At 40.8% G+C, this 23,363-nt stretch overlaps 1 protein-coding gene across 7 annotated transcripts in view; it reads right to left on the bottom strand.

The window, feature by feature from the left end:
• ULK4 (unc-51 like kinase 4) overlaps positions 1–23,363 on the bottom strand; it is a 988,030-nt gene that overhangs the window by 509,200 nt on the left and 455,467 nt on the right. For all 7 annotated transcript variants that reach the window (XM_073678125.1, XM_073678126.1, XM_073678132.1 and 4 more), the window contains 2 exons: positions 19,018–19,139; positions 13,974–14,030 (listed from right to left, as the gene is read on the bottom strand). In XM_073678125.1, the coding sequence (XP_073534226.1) occupies positions 13,974–14,030; positions 19,018–19,139 (179 nt within the window). The remainder of the gene's footprint in view (positions 1–13,973; positions 14,031–19,017; positions 19,140–23,363) is intronic.

Genomic DNA, 23,363 nt, shown 5'->3' with positions numbered 1-23,363 from the left:
TTTGGACATTTATAGCATATAGTATCAAATGCCCGAATTTCACAGGGGATAAGCCATTTTAAACATCGTGTTGACTTGTTTTGTTTTTTTCATACAATAGATTCTGGCTAACTTGATCTTCTCATTACTAAAATTCTATATTCTCATTTCCTGCTTTTAGTCTTCTGGGTTGGCACATTTTATTATCTTTTATGAACATACTGTACTGTGAAAGAAGCTGTTAATAGATAATCTGCAGTGGAATTCTAAACTCACGACTTTTGGGAAAACTGCGAGCACAATATACATTCAACAAAAATCTTCATAAAAATCATACAAGCTCAGCATCTAATATAAATGAAAATAGCAGGAATTATATTTCCATTTGGTAATGCATTCTCTGCAGCTATATAGAGCACTGCTGAAGGGATTTGAAATTCATATCGCAATAGGATGTTGTTTTACTATCACGGGCAATGAATCCTAAAGCCGTAAAACACAGACAAAAAACATTATCACCTTCTAATATATTAACATTCTAATTAGATCAAATAAAGATATTTTAGGATTTTGCATTTTTTTTTTTATTATCACCTCATTATATGCTTTATGAAACAAATATTACCAGACTTTCACATTTTGCTGCCAATTCTACACTTGAGGCTAATAAATTGTAAATGAAAGTAATCAGTTTTCTTGGAATCAATACCCCGTGGAAAGTGCATACATACAAATTAAATCAACACGAGTCACTTTATTTTCTTGAACGCTGCATATACCAGACCCTACTGAACAAATTTCATATTCTAATTATCAACAGCAGACATACAGTACACAGCAATACTCCTGATTTCATCTCTCTGGTATTCCCAGATTAATATTACTATGCTAAGAATTGAAGAGTAGTAAAGATTGTTAAGAGAAAAAAAAAATAATTCTCTACATATTTATACACACACATACATGTAAGAGCCTATGCAAAAGTTTGAAGAAATCTAGATGTGGGAAACAGAGAGCACAGTAGGGTGATACCCTATGGAGGGTGAGTGGGTAAGAGCTTGGTCAACGCTCACCTGGTGGAAATATTGGATCCAGTTGGATAAAACATCTTAGATGGGCTGCGCAGCTGAAATAAACCAATTCTTTAACAATGATGGTAATAAGGTTTTTTTTATTCACAACGCTTTTCAATGCCATACAGGTGTCTTTATCAGGTGAAAAAAACAAATGTGCCTATTTTGGTACATTTGTGTTTTATTCACTCAAAGACGCCGCCGGTGAAACAATAGGGAAGCTGAATTTATGATCTTTTGATTGCTCAAAGGAGTGGCATGGCCCATGACATGGCATCATAATGCAAATGCACTACTTAAAGGCCACTGTCAGAGAATGACAGCAGCACGTAAGGTGCAAACAGGAGTGATCAGAGATTGCTGCGGTTGCTGCTATTAAAAGTCAGATGTTGGCTGTATAAAACAGCAGGCTTCTGCTGTGTGTTGAGTGAGCTCGGATCCTGAGCACAACTCCATCCTTATTCATGAATAAGGACCTGGGTATGGTCTGAAACGTCGTAGGAAAAAGGATTAAATCTTTTTGGATATACTTCAGAATGTCACGATTTTAAGATGTTGGAATAAAGCTTACTATTTTATTTGGAAAATGGCTGAAGCATGACTTTCTTCCTTGAATTTTTGTTGTGCCCCACCAGGCAGGAATGGCTTTCTCCTGCCGAGAACCCTGCAATTGCTTTCACAGAGGTGAGCAGGGAATCATCTTTTTAACATTTAAGACTGATGAATGTAACTGAGGAGCCCGGAACAATCCTAGTTACTCAAGCTTGATTTTTAAGTATGTTTTCAATTGAAACATGACGCCAGAAGAGAAGGTAACATTCTGAGCCTTGTGGTGTCATGTTTTATAACCCCAAAACAAAAGCATTAGTTACCCCAGTTCGCTGACTTGTCCTGCACAAGCATTTGCCACCCAATAGCAAAGATTACTGAATCAAGCTGTGCCGCCCCTCTCTCCAAGAACCCCATAGTCTGCCGGGGACATGTACATTGCTTGTTAGTTATAAGATTTAGAGGGGTATTTCCATCTCCAAGATCCTATCCCAATATGTAGTAGGTGTAATAATAATGTTAGCAAATACCTAGGAGAACTATACTACATTTGTAATTGGAGGTATTTACTAATATTATTATTATTACACCTACTACATATTGGGATAGGATCTTGGAGATGGGAATACTCCTTTAACTTTTCAGCTTAAATTTTTTTTAAACTCAGACTGGGTTCACATCGGCATTAGGAATAAAGTTTTTCCCTATTAGGAAATTAGCAATTAGAATTAAGACAGAATTGATGCCAGGGACGGACCCAACATATGACAAACACCAGCGGCACCAGATGGACCTTATTTACTCATAATGAGGTCCATCGGTTTTCTGTCATTATGTTCAAATTATGAGCCTGCTGCCTACTAAGGGTCTTGCGTATAATTTGTCCTCATGCTCATTATTTTATAGGTAAAAAATAGCACAGCATTCTGCACTAGGTCTAGGTACGAACCTAGCCTAACTGTGAGAAATTGATTTGATATTAAGTAGAATCCATTCTTTCCTCTGTCCACACATTATTTCGAATGCTACTGGGTGAAACATAACCCATTTAATGCTTAACAGTTGGCATGACAAGGTCTTCTTTTGTTGCACTGTGTTCCCTTTACTTTTTTATGATTATGTTTTTTTTTATACCTATATATAAAATATGAAATTATATAACTTCAATTTCTATGTGATATTATTCTAATGAGTTACAACCACCTTCCGTAAACCATCGCTGCATCAGGAAGAAGACACAACCATAGGAAAAGTGTAGTTTTAGATCACTGTCATGTGGAGAAATACAATCACGAATCTCTCCAATGATGCTCGGACAACTCCAGGCTGGTCTCCTCAAGAGAACAATGAAAAAGTCAAAAAGTTTCAATCCAGCATCAGTTGAAAAAAGTAAAAAAACGAAAATGTTTTATTTTAAATTCTCATAGGATTAAGGACACTCATGGGAGTTAGAAACGGGTAGGACCACATGTGTCTCAAGTTTTAATTTACATATAACTTTTAAGATGGAAATAAAATCCTTGGCTGTGTGTGACCAGTCTTAAAAGAGTGGCATGTTCTGGCTGGGTTTGGGAAAAAGGGGGGAGGGGTGGAGGTGGGTTTAAATGTATTCATAATGATACCCTGTTATTCCATCTTTGTAATTGTTATTTTAAAAAAAACAAGTAACTTTGCTATAAAAAAAGATGGAAATAAAATAATAAAAAAAAGTTAACTTTTTTCAACTGGTGTCAGATTGCTTTTTCTACTTTTTCATTAAGTAAAAAAATTAAATGGTTAAAGGACCAGAAAGTATGGAAACTGGACCAGTTAGTTATCAGTACAGGGAGAATGGCTTATTTTTCTATCAATAATAATAATAATTTTTATTTCTATAGCACCAACATATTCTGCAGCACTTTACTATTTTTGGGTATGTGCACACTATCAGGAGCCGCTGCAGGTTTGAAGCTGTGTGTTTATGCAGCATCAATCCGCAGTGTCCAGATGTTACAGCATAGTGGATGGGATTTCTAGAAATCCCATGTCCACTATGAGTCCATGTGCACCTGCGGATCACCCGCGGAAACGGATCTGATCTGCGGTGCGTCTTTCAGACCCGCAGCATGTCAATTTCTCTTGTGGGTCCACATGTGGACTTTCCCCATAGATTAACATTAATAAGGAAAGTCAGCATGTGAAAAAAAAAAAAGCGCAACTCATTTGCATAATTAGGGCAGAAGCCGTGCGACCATTCAGCACCGTTGGGGCCGCAGGCGGCTACGGATCATGGGCACATACCTTTAGAGGGGACTTGTACAGACAATAAAGACATTACAGAATAAACATAGCTCCAATACCAAAAGGGCCCTGCTTGCCAGTTTACAATCTACGAGGAAATAGGGTAAACATTAAAGATAAATGGTAAAATGTGCTTCTATCGTACGATAATATACTAAATACGGTCTGCATACAACATTACGTGAACCAGTCATCAGCCAGTATGTGTACAGCACAGACACAGTGGGCTATTAAGTGCATGGAGGGTGTGTGAACAGATGCTACAGGGGTCATGATTTTAAGGAAAATTTTGTATGGGCCAAACAGGGATAGTTAGATAAGTGAGGTGAGGCGATAGGCCAGTCTAAAGTAATGTGTTTTTAGACCATGCTTAAAACTGTGGGTATTGGGAATTAATTGAATTGTCATGGGTAGTACATTCCAAAGAATTTTCGCAACATGCGAGAAATCTTGGAGATGGGAATGGGAGGTTGGGATCATTGAGGATTTTAGTTTTAAGTCATTACTAGAACAGAGGGCACGGGTAGGGTGATAGACTGAAATGAGGGAGGAGATTTAGGGTGGTGCTGAAACGTGGAGCGCTTTGTGGGTGAGAGTGATAAGTTTATATAGAACTGATGGGCAACCAGTGCAACGACTGGTACATGGTAGAGGCATCGGTGTAGCAGTTGGAAAGGAATATGATCTGGCTGCTGTATTCAGGACGGACTGGAGAGTTTGGTAAAAGGGAGACCGATTAGTAGAGAGTTGCAATAGTCCAGACGAGAATGAATAAGAGCTACAGTAAGCGTTTTTGCAGAGTCAAAGGTAAGAACAGGTCGAATTCTAGAGATGTTTTTGAGGTGTAGATGACATGAGCGAGCAAGTGATCAAATGTGGGGGTGAAGGAAAGATCTGAATCAAATATGACAAAAGTTACAGCGGGCATGTTGCTGGGGAGTAATGGTGTAACCACACATGGAAATGGCAATATCGGGCATAGGGAGGTTTAAGGAAGGAGCACAACACAAGGAGTTCAGTTTTTCATAGATTCAGTTTTAGATAGAGGGAGGACAGAATAATAGAGACAGCAGAAAGACAATCACTGGTATTTTGTTGTAATGCAGGGTTGATGTCAGGAGACAATGTGTATAATTGGGTGTCAGTAGCATAGAGATGGTACTGAAAACCAAATCTACTGATTGTTTGTCCAATGGGGTGGTGTGCAAGGTAAAAAGGAGGGGGCCTAGGACTGAACCTTAAGGAACTCCGAAGGAGGGGGAAGGGGAGAGAAAGAGGAGCCTGCAAAAGATACACTGAAGGAGTGGTCAGAGAGGTCGGAGGAGAACCAGGAAAGAACAATGTCCTTGAGCCTGACAAAGTGGAGCATAGTGAGGAGGAGCTGGTGATCCACAGTGTCAAATGATGCAGAGAGATCCAGGAGAATCAGCAGGGAGTAGTGACAATTAGATTTTGCTGTTAATAGATCATTAGAGACTTTTGTGAGGGCAGTTTCAACAGAATGTAAAGAGCGGAAACCAGGTTGTAAATGGTTGAAAAGAGTTATCAGAGATAGAAGATTAGATGGGAGTGGGCCAAGTGTTCCAAGAGTTTAGAGATGAAGGGAAGGTTGGAGACAGGTCTGTAGTTAGCAGCACAGTTCAGATCGAGGGATGGTTTTTTAAACAGTGGATGTATGCTGGAGTGTTTAAATGAGGAGGGAAAAATACCAGATGAGAGGGAGAGATTAAATATTTTAGTTAGGTGAGAGTTGACAGTAGGGGAAAAGGACTGGAAGAGATGTAAGGGAATAGGGTCACTGGTGCAGGTAGTAGATGCAAGGAGCCTGGTCACTTCTTCTTGCGTGACTAGTTCAAAGACAGAAGGTGAGCAAGATGCAGTACAGGAGGGAAGATAATGCATAGCATTAGGGGATTGGGAGAAAATTTCCTATCGGATATGGTGAATTTTCTCTTTGAAATAATTGGCCAGATCATCAGCGCTGAGGTTGGTGGTGGGGGACCGCGCTCTAGGATTGAGGAGAAAGTGAAAAGTGTTAAAAGAGTAGTTTAGGATTATTGGATAGTGAGGTGATGAGGGTGTTGAAGTAGGTTTGTTTTAAAAGGTGAAGGGCGAGGTTGTATGTTTTAAGCATAAACTTATAATGGATGAAATCTTCGGCTAAATTGGATTTTCTCCACAGACGTTCGGCGCACCTGGATTACCGCTAAAGAAAATGTATTTGCAGCGTGAGCCATGGTAGTCGCTGTCTGTGCCAAGTTTATATTATAGAACTTTCTAGCAATATAAGTTTTACTGGCGAATAACCCAATTAAAGCTTAAAGGGAATCTGTAAGGTGGCAGTTTACATGGGCACATAGGTCATATGAAGTTGAAGAAAGTAATACCTTAACCCCGTCACGACATCCACCATATATGTACGGTGCCGCAAGTTCCTGTCAACACGTTGCATCACGCCGTGACCGAGTTAAGATGGCTGCTGTCTCTGACAGCAGATCATCAATTGCACGTCGTCATGGGGGCCTGTATCGCCTCCCTGCATAGATGATCACTGTGATTCGCCGGTCAATTCTGACCAACCAGTCACAGGGTTTTAACAATAAAGTAAAAAATAAAGCAATGTGACAATCTATGATTGAAAAAAAACAATCAATCATAGCAGTGAATGGATGGGATGATCTCAGCGTCACCTCTGTTTATTAACCTTTCTGGCACCGATTGGCTGACCAATAGTTACTAACCAATCGGCGAGAAAAGGGTTAATTTAAAATAACGATTGCCGCACTGCACGCCTTATTTCCCACAGATCTGCTGTGCAAAGCAGTTGTATAGCCTCTCTGTGTATCCGAGAAAGAATTCATTGCTGGCCAGTTTCTGAGATCTTGTAATCTGTGCAATAATCTGTGTGCTCATCTGTGATCACAGCAGCAGCAGTTCCCAATCCCTGTTCCAGCTCTCTCACCCATGCCATCCATCTCCAATTGCATTTTTGGTGCACTTTTTTTTGCCATATACATATATATATATTTTTTTAACAAGTGCTCGGCCTGCGTGCACAACCCAATTGCATTTTGCACTGAGCATTTGTTCTCGTACTACTCCTACTGATTTTTCTTTTCATTTTTTTTTTGTCCAAGTGTTTCTTCAAAATTTTTCCTTTTTCCTACCTTTTTCTCTATTATTTTTTCTTTACTTTTTATAGTAAATGTAATGATAAATAGTACAGTTCATACACGCCCCTGACAATACAAGTGTAAAAACACCACTTAGGCTAAGTGCCCACGATGCAGAAATGCTCCTGATTTTTTCCGCGTCTCCCTGTCAGGAAATACGCATGCAGATTTTACATGCATTTTTCCAGCCAGGTAGAAGCGTTTGTCAAGCGTTTTTGCATGCATTTCGCAATGCGGGTTATCAAGCGCTTTTCCAAGCGATTTTAGCATCACTTGGAAAAGTGCTTGACAACTTGGTCACACTATATATATCCCTGCAACCGGCATGGATTTATATAGTGTGACCAAGTTAATAGTTAAAAAAGAATAAAAATGGTAAAAAATAAAAAAACATTATACTCACCTTCTGATGGCCCTCGGTCTCCTTCTCCAGTGCGTCCGGTGTCTTGGGCGGCTCGCGGTGGTGTAAAAGGACCTTCCATGACGTCATTTAGTCATGTAACAGATCACGCGACCGCCGACGTCAGCGGTCGTGTGACCTGTCACATGACTAAATGACATCATGGAAGGTCCTTTTACACCATCGCGAGCCGCCGAGGAGCCAGGACGCACCGGAGAGAAGACCGCAGGCCATCAGAAGGTGAGTATAATGTTTATTTTTTATTTTAAATTCTTTTTTTTAACAGGTACTATGGTACCCGGGTCTGGATGACAGTCTCCTCTTCTCCAGACCTGGGTACCATCCGCACATTGAATCGCTTAATATCCGCATGTGCACATGTAATCATGCGGATATTATGCGATTCAATAAAAGTAAATGGTGGCAATTACGCCGTGTTTCTGCAAAAATAATGGACATACTGTGGATTTTTCCGCAATGATAATCCGCAGCGGAAATTTCCGCAGCATGTGCACAGTACATGCGGATTATCATTGGGGACCATGGCAGACCTTCTAGCAAGCGTTTTTTAAGCATTTTCGCTGCGGAAATTCCGAGGCAAAAACGCGTGAAAAATTCATAGTGGGCACGGAGCCTTACACACACATCCCCACTGTTTAGAAAAATAAAATAAAAATGGATATTCCGCAGAGGAGGCATATGCTTTCTTTGCCTCCGACACAGATTCTGGTTGTGAGGATGATCCCGCATTCCTCTGTTTTTCTTCTTCCTCCCGATTTAGTGAGGAGTGACCCACAGCAAGGCACCCTAGGACCGAGGCAACCCCTTCAGCAATTTGTCCCATATGGATTGCACCCTTTGAAAATTTTCAGCCTCTTATTCCAGATTTCATCTGCAGCTCAGGAATAAAATTTGACACGACAGGCCTCACTGAAATTGACTTTTAAAAATTCTTATTCTGTGAGATTTGGCTTTTGGGTGAAATTTCAGGTTGAATCTAAAATGCACACTAGCTAACCTTTTCAGGTGAACTTCATGTGACCGTCTCTAAACTTTTGAATGCACATGTCCAACCGTTCAATGTTTCAGTACTTTTTGCACTAGTTGCTGTTCTCCAACAGGGAGCTTAATGGCAAAATTCACAACAGATGTTTGATCGATGAAATCGCCCAATAAATTCCAGGATTCACTTAGAATTGTTATTAAACAGTCCTCCTCATCATGCTATTCACATTTTGACATCATGAGACCAAGACGACACCTAACAATTGATCAACAGTATCTTGCCATTGCGAGACTTCAAATAGGATGTTTTCAGATGAAAGTCGCCACTGAGCTTAGAGTGTCAGAGTGTCATCAGCAGGTTGCAACAGAGATAGAGACTGGAAGAGTCACAGAACGACAGAGAAGTGGACGTACTTTGGCCACATCCCACATGGATGACCACTTCATTGTGAACAATGCACTTCTAAACCAGATGATGAATGCCACACAACTCTAGTTACATTTAAAAGGGTTGTCCAGTACTTTTAAAAATATGCCAATGTGTTTTAATGATAAATCGAAGCTTCTTTCTAATTACCTCCTGGTGCTATTTCTGCTTGTGAGCAGCGCTATCGGTGGCCGCTCACAGGCAGCACGTGACCCCCACGCTGACGTCACGTCAAGGGAGGCGTGACTCAGCGCTGGGGTCACCGCAGTGGCTGCTGGGATGTGGGCGGGGTTATTCCCCACGTCACACCCAGCATCCACCACACGCTTTCCTAATCAATGGGGACAGGGAGAGCGCGCGATAGATGCCGGGGTGTGACGTGCACACCCCAGCAGCCACCAGTGGAACACGGAAGAGGGACCCTCGGCTGCAACCTGGACTTGTCGTGACGTCAGCGGATGTCAGAGCCGGCTGCAGCTGTGTGAGAGCTTCTTTTTTTGCAGGATGAGCTATAGTTTTTATTGGTACCTGGGCAATATGGAATACACGTGACTTCTTGATTGCTTTTTATTTATTTTTTTGACGAAATGAGGTAAGCAATCAACATCAATCCTAGCATATAGATTTTTTTCTTCCAATGGCGTTTACCATAGGGGATAAATAATGTTATATATTCATAGTTTTGGCTTTTATGTATGAGGCGATACAAAATATGCCTTTTATTTTTGGAATAATAAAAGGGAGTTGGTTTAAACTTCTAGGGTTTTTATTTATTAAAATTTTTTGGGTGAAATAAAGTTATTATGATAGATGTATTTTTAAATATACTTGAAAAGCTGGGCTTCATGGAAGTGAAAGGATGGAAGTGGCACATTTCTCACCTTTTGTGATCCACAGTGCAGCTATTGAGTAGACTGACTGGAGCAAGTCATCACTGCGGCATGACGCACAGATGACATTGCACCGGATCTGGATAATAAAAAGCTATGCAAGGGATCTTGGAAGGTATGAGATTTGCAAGCCTCCCTTCCAGCGGCTACGGACTTGGCCGAAGGACTGGAGTCTCACATATCAATCTGCCCATCTCTATATTAAAGCAGTATTCTGACTCTGAACACTTATGCATTGGTGATACCACGTCTACTGATGCCTGTCGAGTTGCATGTGAAGCAGCAGGTATTGTGCACCCATTCATTAAAACAGGACAGGAGCACAATACCGACCTGGCAGGTATGAGCAGATGTGAGGTCTCCGGCCCTGCTCACCTCCAAATGTGGATGTCAGTGGAGCCAACATGCCTGTTTAACCTTCAGAATAAAATGACACAAGGGATTTAATGGGTATGTGGCCTTGTGGGCAGGATATTCACTTATTACAATCCCATTATAATGTTCAATCTTCAAATCCTTATGAGTAAAACTTACAGGTGTTGTCCACCTTTGGGGAATTTTTTTTTTCCTTAATACATGTATTTAGAGCTAAAAAATCATTTGTTCGATTGGGTTTCAATAACAAATTTTGAACCGTTTGGCTTTTACATACTTTGTTTCCCTGCACATTCAGCTTTGATGTTGTCTGTGTTGATAAATCAGCTGAGAGTCATCCCTTTTTTTCTGGACGAGTCTATGTGCCCACGTTGCAGAAATGAAGCCGAAAATTTCTGCTTCATTTCTGCATGTCCCTTCCCGGAAAAACGCTTGTGGAATTTGGCAAGCGTTTTTTGCGCGTTTTAGAAGCGTTTGGGACATATGGAATTGCCTTGCGTTTTTTATTGCATTGACAAGGCAATTCCGCATGCCTAAACGCAAAATTAATGGACATGCTGCGGATATTTGAGCACATCAAAAACGCTGCCGAAAAATCCGCAGCATGGGCATTGAAAGTGCGGATTCTCATGGGGGACGGAATACCAAGCTTTTCACAAGAGTTTACGCTGCGGAAATTCCGCAGCATATACGCTTGTAAAACGCTACGTGGGCACATACCCTAAAAGAGCTACAAACTTTCCTAAAAGACTGACAGAATGAGCTCACTGATGTATTCCCAGTTAATTTAACAATAGATAGTGCAACATAGAGATTATAGAAGGCAAACTGTGCCAAATTTTTGCCCTCACATACACTACCGTTCAAAAACGTTTGGGGTCACCCAGCCAATTTTGTGTTTTCCATGAAAACTCATACTTTTATTTTTCAAATGAATAGAAAATATAGACCAGACATTGACAAGGTTAGAAATAATGATTTTTATTTGAAAGAATAATTTTCTCCTTCAAACTTTGCTTTCGTCAAAGAATGCTCCCTTGCCAGCAATTACAGCATTGCAGACCTTTGGCATGCTAGCTGTTAATTTGCTGAGGTAATCTTGAGAAATTTCCCCCCATGCTTCCTGAAGCCCTTCCCACAAGTTGGATTGGCTTGATGGGCACTTTTTGCGTACCATACAGTCAAGCTGCTCCCACAACAGCTCAATGGGGTTGAGATCTGGTGGTTGCGCTGGCCACTCCATTACAGATAGAATACCAGCTGCCTACTTCTTCCCTAAGTAGTTCATGCAGAATTTGGAGGTGTGCTTTGGGTCATTGTACTGTTGTAGCATGAAATTGGCTCCAATCAAGAACTATCCACAGGGTATGGCATTGCGTTGCAAAATGGAGTGATAGCCTTCCTTATTCAAAATCCCATTTACCTTGTACAAATCTCCCAATTTACCAGCACCAAAGCAACCGAAGACCATCACATTACCTCCACCATGCTTGACAAATGGCATCAGGCACGTTTCCAGCATCTTTTCAGTTGTTCTGCGTCTCACAAATGTTCTTCTGTGTGATCCAAACACGTCAAACTTTGATTCGTCTGTCCAGAAAACTTTTTTCCAATCTTCCTCTGTCCAATGTCTGTGTTCTTTTGCCCATATTAATCTTTTCCTTTTATTAGCCAGTCTCAGATATGGCTTTTTTTTGACACTTTGCCCTGAAGGCCAGCATCCCGGAGTCGCCTCTTCAATGCAGACGTTGACACTTGTGTTTTGCGTGTACTATTTAATGAAGCTGCCAGTTGAGGAGCTGTGAGGCGTCGATTTCTCAAACTAGAGACTCTAATGTACTTGTCTTGTTGCTCAGTTGTGCAGCGGGGCCTCCCACTTCTCTTTCTACTCTGGTTAGAGCCTGTTTGTGCTCTCCTCTGAAGGGAGTAGTACACACCGTTGTAGGAAATCTTCAGTTTCTTGCCAAATTCTCGTATGGAATAGCCTTCATTTCTAAAAACAAGAATAGACTGTCGAGTTTCACATGAAAGTTCTCTTTTTCTGGCCATTTTGATAGTTTTACAGAACAAATGGAATGCTCCAGATTCTCAACTAGCTCAAAGGAAGGTCAATTTTATAGCTTCTCAAATCAGCCAAACCGTTTTCAGCTGGGCTAACATACTTGTGCAAGGGTTTTCTAAACATCCATTAGCCTTCTTACACAGTTAGCAAACACAATCTACCATTAAAACACTGGAGTGGTGGTTGTTGGAAATGGGCCTCTATACACCTATGTAGATATTGGAATAAAAACAAGACGTTTGCAGCTAGAATAGTCATTTACCACATTAACAATGTATAAAGTGTATTTCAGATTCATTTAATGTTAGGTTCATTGAAAAAAAATGTGCTTTTCTTTCAAAAATAATGAAATTTCTAAATGACCCCAAACTTTTGAACGGTAGTGTACATGTATGCAAGTCAAAATAATAAAATGTTCCCAAAAGTGGACAACCCCTTTAAAGAGTTTATACCAAGTTTGAAAGCTAAAACCTATCCAAAAGGTGGGGGATAACTTTCCAATCCCTGCTAGTCCAACTGCTTGTACCCCAACTGATCCCACGAACAGAGCTCTGAAAAGCCCAGCTAAAATGGAATGGAGGTCGAGCAGGTGCCTCTTCACTCTATTCATTCTTTATGGGACTGCCAGAGGAAGCCAAGCACAGCGTTTGGGTGCCAGCGATCAGGATCTCTTATAGATAAGGGATAACTTCTGAATTTGGCACGAACCCTTTAACAACATTTGCACTTCATATAAAATCAGATCAGTATATTATCAAATAAGGGTGAGGAAATGCCAGTACTTTCATATATATTATAGGAGTAGGCCACTACATTTATCAAGTTTTATGAAGATTTTTCAGTGTGATCAATGTAGACTAAATAAAGGCTAAAGAAGTTTTTCGGCTTTGATGTAAATTTATCTAACTACAGATTAGCGAATCCTCACAGTGTGCAATATGCACACTATTAGGACTCTCCACAATTGACAGATCAAGCATACTGGTGGGATTGGCTGACTAGATTCTCATCCACTAGTCAGCACATATATAAATTTACCTCTAGCTTGGAAAACTATACAATACAGTATATGTAAGCAGTAGTAAATAGCTCATGAAAGGGAAATTCTCAGGTTAAGATGCTATAGGATACAGTATTATTTGGCAATAGCAAGAAATAGCCTACACATCTCAAAAGATAAGAAATCCAAAATTGTCAGGGAAAATGACCGCTAAAAACAAGGTTTACCACAAAATGACCCACCCCCTAAGGACAGTTAAGGCACTGGTAAGCAACGATTACATTATAGCTGTCTATATGTGGTTCTTCTCATGATGATATGGACATTCCCCCCCATCATAAGTTAGAAGGCACCATTACATTTTTGGCTATATCTGACGACAATGACCAGGGTGACACTTCGTATACTATCCTGGACATCGTACCACGACCTGCCACCTACCACTTTTCAACTATTTTATAACTTCTCATCTACTTGATAAAAGTAATATAATATATACTTTAAATGGAAGAAATAAATGTGTAATGTATGGCTGCCTATAAAAGAAAACAGGAAAAAATACTTAACAGCATAGCCCAATCAACTGGAATCCTTACGTAACAGTGTTAGTGTGGATAAAACCTGGCCTCCCCTGGGATTGTAATTAAGACTGGAATAAGGTATATGAAATGCAAATTGCATTTGTATCTTCATTAAAGAGTCGAGGGGGAATATAATCTATCCACAATCGTATAGTCACATATTAAGAAGCTAAACTTACTAGTAACGTGCCATAGTTGTAAATGAATTCATCAGTGATCACCTGGGAACGAAATACCTGTATAGAAAAAGAAATAATAACAGCATTAAGAAAATGGTCTTTAATAACAGGGCATAATGTATATGGACCCTCTGGGGAATTCTACTCCTTGAAAACATGTTTTACTGTGCAGAAAATGTAGACTAGGCAACATACTTACATTTAATGTAACAAGCTTTCAAAAAAATGTACACAAAAATATTAACAGAAAATAATTGTTTCAGATGATGGAAATATGGTGCAATCATCTGACAATGTATACGAATTGTTAGAATATTATCATTGTCATAAGCATATTGATTATTATAGAAAAACAGTATACAGTGAAATCTTTATGAGACAACCACCCAAAATTGCCTTAAAGGGAATCTGTGTGAAGGTTTTGCTATGTAATTAGACTGCAGCAGTTGTGATAGAGCCACCGTTTTCTCTGTTGCAGATTTAAAAGGCTGGGAATGTTGAGCTCTGTGTAATCCTGGCCACACCACTGAGTAACAGCTATCTGTGCACACCGTATATTGACAGAAAGCAGCTACTCAGTGGCGGGAACGTGGTTGGACTAGGAGACATTAGGCTAGTTGTCCTGTAGAGATAATGTCCTCCTGCTTAAACACTGATCGTATTGAAACAACACAGTCTAGTAAGTGACACATCCTTGTAATCAGGCTCTCTTCCCCTACATTATGGTGCTATCAGATTCATAGCAAAAATTTGGTGACAGATTTCCTTTAAGAATGGTGTTTAAGAGGGAACCTGGCCGACCTTGAAAGAGTACAGACAGGTGCCTGGATTAGCACAAGGAAAGCCAATGTCAGCTATAGTAGTGGAAGCAGAACTCTTCTGCACTGTTCATTTGGACCCCACGGTTTCCACAATGCCTAATCACAAAGGGGGATGAACCCACATCCAGCCTATCAGTAAGTGAGTTGATCCTGCAATTGAACACACTGAGGCTTCTGCAGAGAGCAGTGACAACTTTGCTGCCTTCTCCTCTTCACCACCACAGCCTGTCACTAATGGAGAGCTCAGCAAAGTCCCTGCTGTTTCTCTATTCTTGACTGTGCAGCCAACGGTGTCATTATTGCAAACCTCATTATACTGCCCTCAAACAGCACTATGAGCTCCCACACCAGAACTTCTGGAAGTAATAATTAAACGATACTGGTCCTACTGCAATCCTCCTCCCATCTCTATTGCTCATAGTTGAAAAGGAACTTGGTACATCTTCTGCTTTAACAGAAGAAACATTGTAGTCTCTTGTCCCTCCAATACAAGCAAACTAGGCCCAATCTGATAAAGTCAGAAATGCTACCCTGCTACATCCAACCCCCCTGCTTGATCAATTCAATAACCAAAGCTCATTCACGTGTACGTTTTCAGTGAGAAGTCCTGCATTTCATGCCAGTCTACAGTTAAGACCCTTGTTTCTGCTTAACACAAGTGCTGGTCCATCAGAGAACTCAGGGACTTACTCAAGTTGCCTTAAGAATTTGCTCCACAACCACTGATGCGTATAAATTGCCACTATAAAAACACTAACCCAATCTGCATCCGCCCTCCAAACAACAGCAATACATAAGCTCAAGATTTAACAAACTTACAAGGCACAAACCAACCACCAGCTCCAGGAGATCAGCAGGCATGCTGGAAACCCTATCATCCTCTACACAGCAGGGATACCAAGGGTCCTGCAAAACCCAAATCTCTCAAAAAGGAGCTGAACACAAATGCTTCATCCCTGCTGAGACCCCAAAAGCAATACCCTCCAATTCATTTGCAACACAACCAATAACAGGAGGAGACGAGAGGTGAAAGGAGGAGAGAATAGCATAAATACTTGTAGATACTTATGTAAATGTATAAAATTCTTGTTCTGAATGTTGAATAAGTCAATCGATTAGGAGAGAAGAAATAGCTATTTTATGGGATTAGTTCATGAATTATGGCTGTACCTTTACCACATACATTATCCATTTGGTTAAACTTGATGGACGTGTCTTTTTTCAGCAATATTAACTATGTAACTACTTAACATTAACTCGCCTATTCAATAACAAATCAATCCCTCTACCCTCAACCATACTTGAACTTGAAAGCACCCACTGAGCTCTCCATCCATTGGGCCGTGACCCAAACTAACTCAGAGATGTCATCTGTCAGGTTCACTTTTACAAGATTAAGGAAGAGATCCTCACTAAAGCCAGAAATAATCCTTCAAAAAAGTAACTTGGTTGAAAACTTGTAATATTGCAAGATTTGTCAAGGAGGATGCTATATATAGGAGCCGCACTTAAACCTATTAACTGACATCCTCAGGGAATGCAACATCCCCTATTGATGGGGGTTCAATAACTGCAATAACGGTTAGACACAAAGGAGATTGTGTTACCCTTTTATGCCAGAAATACTAGCAGATAGTCTGCAACCTCCTCTTTCTGAACTTATATCTTTGGACATTACTGGTTACTGTAACCCATCAACTGGGCTGAAAGTATGGAGAGGGTTCCATTTATAACCTACAATCATCAACAGTACAAGCCAACGATACCCCCTTTCTCTATTACTGTATGTTTTCATAATAGAGCATTTCACTTCTTTATCTGTGAAACTCCCAATATTAAGGTTGTCACTATTGGGCAGATTGAAATAAAATGTCTTTGAAGATGTCGTACTATTATATCACCCAACCACATACCTTCATACCCGCTATCTTAGCGGAGCAAGATCATTTTGTTTCTAGTCATCCATTTTCCAATCAAAACAGACTTCTACCCATTCTAACTTTCCATTTATTTAGCCATTAAATGACATGCGATATCAGAGGCTCCATATACATTAAAACCGAGGTAAAATAAGTGGGATAGATTTTTAACGCCTACTAACACAAATCCACAGGAACTTAAACTCATGGCTTGGAAACATTTTTCATGGATGGCCAAATATATTACTGATGAACACATTGCCCAGACTATTGCACAGTTTCCAGAGTAGACCCATCACCATACCATCTACTTTTTGTGAGTTCCTACACCTTAGTTTCTATAAATTCATATTGTTAGGTGGACATCTTTGTAATCAATCGGAAGTGTACTCGTCAAACCCAAACAAAAAGGTAAGGTAAGCTAGACTAACTGGATTGTAAGAAATATAATATGCTGTACTACACGCTAGAGTACTGGACTTTTCCATTACACTTAGAAGTAACTCTTCATAAGGACAGTGTGTCCATGCCGTCGTCAAGTCCCTGGACTCTATTTTAAATATGTCTTTTAGCACATACTACACCAGTTTGGCCTTACAATATGCAAACTAATATAAAAATCATAAAAATTAATGAAAATAATGGACCATTGGGTCCACGAGCAACAATTTCAGCTAGTACAGCACTTACACTGCGACTAACTTCTAAAAATGAAAATATCACCCTATCCTATTTGTGCATGTTTTATCACGCATGTCCTTGATTCCTCTAAAGTGGGTAACCCCATATCAACGAAAGGGAATTATGACTACATATAAATGCAACTCTCTTACTCAAAAATTCAAAAAGATATGCAGCGAAGTAGAGATTTCCGAGACTATGAGAAGCTGTGCTTCTTGTGGACCCTTCCTTCATATACCATATCTTTGCTTTATGGTTATCTTGTTGCTCAGGACTTTGTGAAGCACCCATCATATTGTTCTCCATGGAAAAGGGAGCTCAGAACATATTTGGAGCATACACAATGGACCAATTGAGAAAATGTTTTCTACCTGATAAATCCTCAGCAGCTAAAATGTTCTTCCTCGGAAAAATTATCGTTCTTGTTCCTCCTTAGAAGAACTGTAACCCTAACTCTCCCTCCTACTTTAGAAGAATGGTTCTCCAAATTTTCTTGTCTTAATAGGATGAGAGATATTATTTCTCAATCATCAACATCAATAATATGTAGGGATTGAATGGAGTTCCAGGAATTTGACACTGATTGCCTGGCACAAATTTAATACTCCCACTGTCTTCTCTGGCCTGATGTTTTACTTTTACTAGCCCTGTAGTTTCTTGGTCATTTCTTTCTCTCAGCAGTGAATAACCATCTATAGGGCAATCATATAATGATTATAGATGCTGATTTACCCCCTCTCAATTTACTCTGTATAACTCAATTTTTCTTTATCTACCCTCTGCACCCTTTCCACCTCTCTCACTATATCATTTTGTTTGATTTTTTTTTGTCAGTCAAACCTTGTTAATTCTTTTTTATATGCTTGTCATTTTACAAATCTAAATAAAACTGAATTGGAAAAAGGTGGCATTTTAGAGTGGTAGTGTCAAAGAACAGGGCAAATATGTATGATATATTTGTGCTGTGATTCAATGGATTCCATAAGCATTAAGTTAAAGGGGTATTACCATCTCCAAGATCCTATTTCAATTTGTAGTAGGTGTAATAATAATAATAATAATAATAATAATAATAGCAAATACTTTCAATTATAAATGTAGTATAGTTCTTCTGATTCGTTATGTCGCTTACCCCATGTGCAGGGCATTGCAGTAGCTTAGATATCCATGGTTACGACCACTCATATAGTGACAGTTAACTATTAGTGGCTGTAACCATGGATACCCAAGCTACTGCAATGCCCTACACATGGGTAAGCGACAAAGCGAATCAGAAGAACTATACTATATTTCTAATTGAAGATATTTTCTAATATTATTATTACACCTACTACATATTGGGATAGAATATTGGAGATGGGAATATCACTTTAAATTGGAGATTGGTTTTCCGTTCCATGCATAACCAGGACCAAAAATGACCCCACTTTAACAGCAAAACCACTCTGAGCAATGTTTTTTAATTTTACATGTCCCAATCTAATGAAATGAAAATAATGAATAATGTATTGATACACTTACTTACAAAAAAAAAAAAAAAGCATTAACCTTTTACATTTGTGCTTTTATTTATTATCTATGTAATGCAGGCTTTAAAAGCAAGCACAATAAATAATACTGAACCTGGGATGTTACAAGATGAAGTATTATTGCCATATTAGGAAGGAACATTTTCAGCTGTTTAGCCTGAACAGTTGATGGATGTTTACGTCCAGACACATTTGATAGGGAATTGAGAATATCACCTGTAAGGAAAAGAACGAAGATGTGAAGATTAAATAATACACTGAGTTCAAATCAACAAACTGTTGGTTTACATATATTATTATTTAAAGGAAATCTGTCACCGGGTATTTGCTACCCTGTCTGAGAGCAGCATGGTGTAGGTGAAGAGAACTTGATATAAAAATATATCACTTACTGGGCGGCTTGCTGTACATTTCATAACGTCATTTTTTTCTGCTGCAGATCTATCAGTTCTCTGAATGCTGAGCTCTGTATAACCCCACCCACAACAATGATTGGCAACTTTCTGTGTACACTGTACATGGGCAAAAAGCTGCCAACCAGTGGTAACGGGGGCGAGGTTATACAGAGCTCATGAATATAGAGGGCTACAGTTCAGCAGGTTTACTAGTCCTATAGTGATAATCTTCTGCAAATAAAACAGTGATTTTATCAAAACTACAGCAGACAGCCGAGTAAGTGACACATCGCTGGAATCAGGGTCTCTGTCTTCACCATTATGCTGCTCTAAAATTAAGTGGCAAAAACCAGGTGAACGATTCATTTTAACCTAAAGTAAGTGATTTTTAAGCTCAAAAATATCCTTAGAATAATTAATTACCTTAATCAAACTGAAAATTATGGTGTGTACAAAAAAAGGCAAACGAATGTACACCCATAATAATACTTAATAAACAGGTTCAAGGCAACTGACATTTTTGACATTGGAAACATTCATTTAACATATGTTAGTATGTTGCAGTTTAAAAAAAAGCTAAACGCAGCAATCTTTATTCCTTCATCCCTTTTCAGACCTTTTATATGCAATTTTTATCCTGCTCCTAGTTTCACACTTTTCTAATTTTGGCATATCCCTCCAAGTAATACTTGCTGGCTGTGAGGTGTGTGTGTCCAGAAAGCAGCTGTCTACACTAGCTTTCTTGTACTAGCACATCCTCATTCTTGGACTGCTTTTTCCTTCTACAGCTCATGAAGGATCCATATTCCCTTGATACGGAGAAGCACTTGATTTTCGCTCTCTCTGCTGTCAGCTGTGTTTTCTATGGGTACAACTGATATTGTGCCTGTGATCTACCTCGACCCATGCTACACACCTTGCACTATGTTATCTTCAAGAGAACAAGATGAGATGATCATCAGGTTATACTGAAATCAGCACATTCAGCAAACTTTGTTCTAATGTGTTTGGGAGCCTTTTACTCATGCTGCTTTATACTGTGATACACAGATACTGTAGAAGCCAAAGAGTTCAACATTTTAAATGAAACTATCTAAACTATTATTTTTACAAATACATGGATTTATGTACTAAAAAAATTGACCCAGAAGGTGTACATATTCTTTAATAAGGTATTAAGTAAACTGATTCTCCCAACATATTTAATAAACTGGTAAATCTGCAAGTTAGGGAACAAGGTGAAACAGCGAATCAAGCAAAATAATTGATTTATTGTAATTACTTACAACCCTATTTCCAAAAAAAGTTGGGATGCTGTTTAAAATGTAAGAAAACAAGAAAGCAATAATTTGGAAATCTCTTATAACCATATTGTATTCACAAAAGAACATAGGACACAGATCAGAAGGTGAAAAGTAGACATTTTTTTCATTTCATTTGAAAAAATAACATATTTAGAAATTGATGACAGCATAAAATCTCAAAAAAGTTTGAACATGCTTAACAAAAGGTTGGAAAAGTGAGCAATACTAATGAAAAACATCTGGAGGGTCCATTTTCAACTAAGTCACATGACTGTGAATAAAAAGAGCATGTTAGGCTGTGTGCCCACGATGCGTTTTTTAAGCGTTTCCACAGCGGCAAAAACGCTGCAGAAACGCTTAAAAAAACGCATGCTAGAAGGTCTGCCATGTTCCCCAATGATAATCCGCATGTGCTGTGCACATGCTGCAGAAATTTCCGCTGCGGATTATCATTGCGGAAAAAAACGTAGCACTACCAATTATTTTGGGGAAGTGCTGCGTTTTCGCTGCCATTGACTTGCATTAGAACGCATGGATTACGCATCACTGCATCTGTACATGCGGATTCCATGCGTTCTAATGTGCGGATGGTACCCAGGTCTAGAGAAGAGGAGACTCTCCTCCGGACCTGGGTACCATAGAACCTGTAAAAAAAAGAATAAAATAAAAAATAAATATATACTTACCTTCTGACGGCCCGCGGTGCGCTCCTCCTCCGGTGCATGCCGGCAGTTCGCGATGGACTGAAGGACCTGCGCTGACGTCATAGTCATGTGACGGGTCACGCGACGCTGACGTCGGCAGGTCCTTCAATGTACCGCTGCCGGCAAGGGAGAACGGAGGGAAGCAAGACTGCGGGGGCCATCAGAAGGTAAGTATATATTTATTTTTTTATTTTTTTACCATTCTTTCGGTCACAGTATACAAAATCCATGCTGTTTGCATCGATTTATATAGTGTGAGCAAGTTGACAAGCACTTTCCAAGTGATGCTAAAATCGCTTGGAAAGCGCTTGTCAACCCGCATGCGGAAATGCATGTGAAGAACGCTTCACTTCCGCATGTCCCTGGCAGGAAAACGCATGTACAATCCACATGCGTTTTTTTCTACCAGGGAGATGCAGAAACGCTCAGGAAAAAATCCTGAGCATTTCTGCATCGTGGGCACATAGCCTAAGAGAGGCAGAGGCTCTAAGAAGCAAAGATGATCATAGGTTCACCAATCTGTGAACAACTGTGTTGAAAAAGTAAAAAAAAAAAATGCTCCGTAATAAAAAACTAGCTATTGAACCCGTTCTACGCCCGGGTGGCGAGCATTTTTATTGGTATATGGTCTCCCATGCTGGTATGTGCTGCCCCCCTCCTTGTATCTGTGCTGCCCCCATTCTGTCCCCACCATCCAATCCTGGTATGCGTGGTACCCCTCACCCCCAATCCCGGTATGCGTGGCACCCCTCACTCCCAATCCCGGTATGCGTGGCACCCCTCATCCCGGTATGCGTGGCACCCCTCACCCCCAATCCCGGTATGCGTGGCACCCCTCATCCTTATCCTGGTGTGTATGGTATCCCTCATCCTGGTATGCATGGTACCCCATCCCTCATCCCTATCCTGGTGTGTATGATATCCCTCATCCTGGTATGCATGGCACCCCATCCCTCATTCCCAATCCCGGTATGCGTGGCACCCCTCATCACTATCCTGGTGTGTATGGTATCCCTCATCCTGGTATGCATGGTACCCCATCCCTCATCCCGGTATGCATGGCACTCCATCCCTCATTCCCAATCCCGGCATGCGTGGCACCCCTCATCCCCAATCCCGGCATGCGTGGCACCCCTCATCCCCAATCCCGGCATGCGTGGCACCCCTCATCCCCAATCCCGGCATGCGTGGTACCCCTCATCCCCAATCCCGGCATGCGTGGCACCCCTCATCCCCAATCCCGGCATGCGTGGCACCCTTAATCCCCAATCCCGGCATGCGTGGCACCCCTCATCCCCAATCCCGGCATGCGTGTTACCCCTCACCCCCCAATCCTGGTATGCGTGGCACCCCTCACCCTCAATCCTGGTATGCATGGTCCCCTCACCCCCCAATCCTGGTATGCGTGGCACCCCTCACCCCCCAATCCTAGTATGTGTGGCACCCCTCACCCCAATCCTTGTATGCGTGGTACCCCTCACCCCCCAATCCTAGTATGCGTGGTACCCCTCACCCCCAATCCTGGTATGTGTGGTACCCCTCACCCCCCAATCCTGGTATGCGTGGTACCCCTCACCCCCAATCCTGGTATGTGTGGTACCCCTCACCCCCCAATCCTGATATATGCATGGTCCCCTCAACCCACAATCCTGTTATGTGTGGCCCCCTCATCCCTTTCACACTGTACACACATACAAAAAAAATAAACAGTTATACTCACATTTCTTCTCTGTGCTCCAGCGCTGCGGTGTCCTGTTCTGCCGGAGGAGGAGTGTGGCGCAGGAGCACCGCGCTGTCCGGCGCCATTTTGCTGAAGACACACTGTAAATGTGTCTTCAGTAAAATGGCGCCGGATAGCGCAATGCGCACGCGCTGGTCCGACGCCTTCACTGTGCATCTGGTCTCCAGCGAAGAGAGGCGCTGCGGCAACGCTCCTCCCGGTCAGGTAAGTATGGCGCCGGAGATCGCAGTGGGCGTTCAGTGTCTACGCATACCTCGATCTCCGGCGCCATACACTCCTCTTACCTGTAACGGCTG

Source organism: Phyllobates terribilis, unplaced genomic scaffold, assembly GCF_046119375.1.
Source record: "Phyllobates terribilis strain yellow unplaced genomic scaffold, ASM4611937v1 Scaffold_4__5_contigs__length_816908805, whole genome shotgun sequence".
Lineage (NCBI taxonomy): Eukaryota > Metazoa > Chordata > Amphibia > Anura > Dendrobatidae > Phyllobates > Phyllobates terribilis.
Note: the sequence above shows the minus strand (reverse complement) of the source record. Positions and strands in the feature narration are given on the sequence as shown.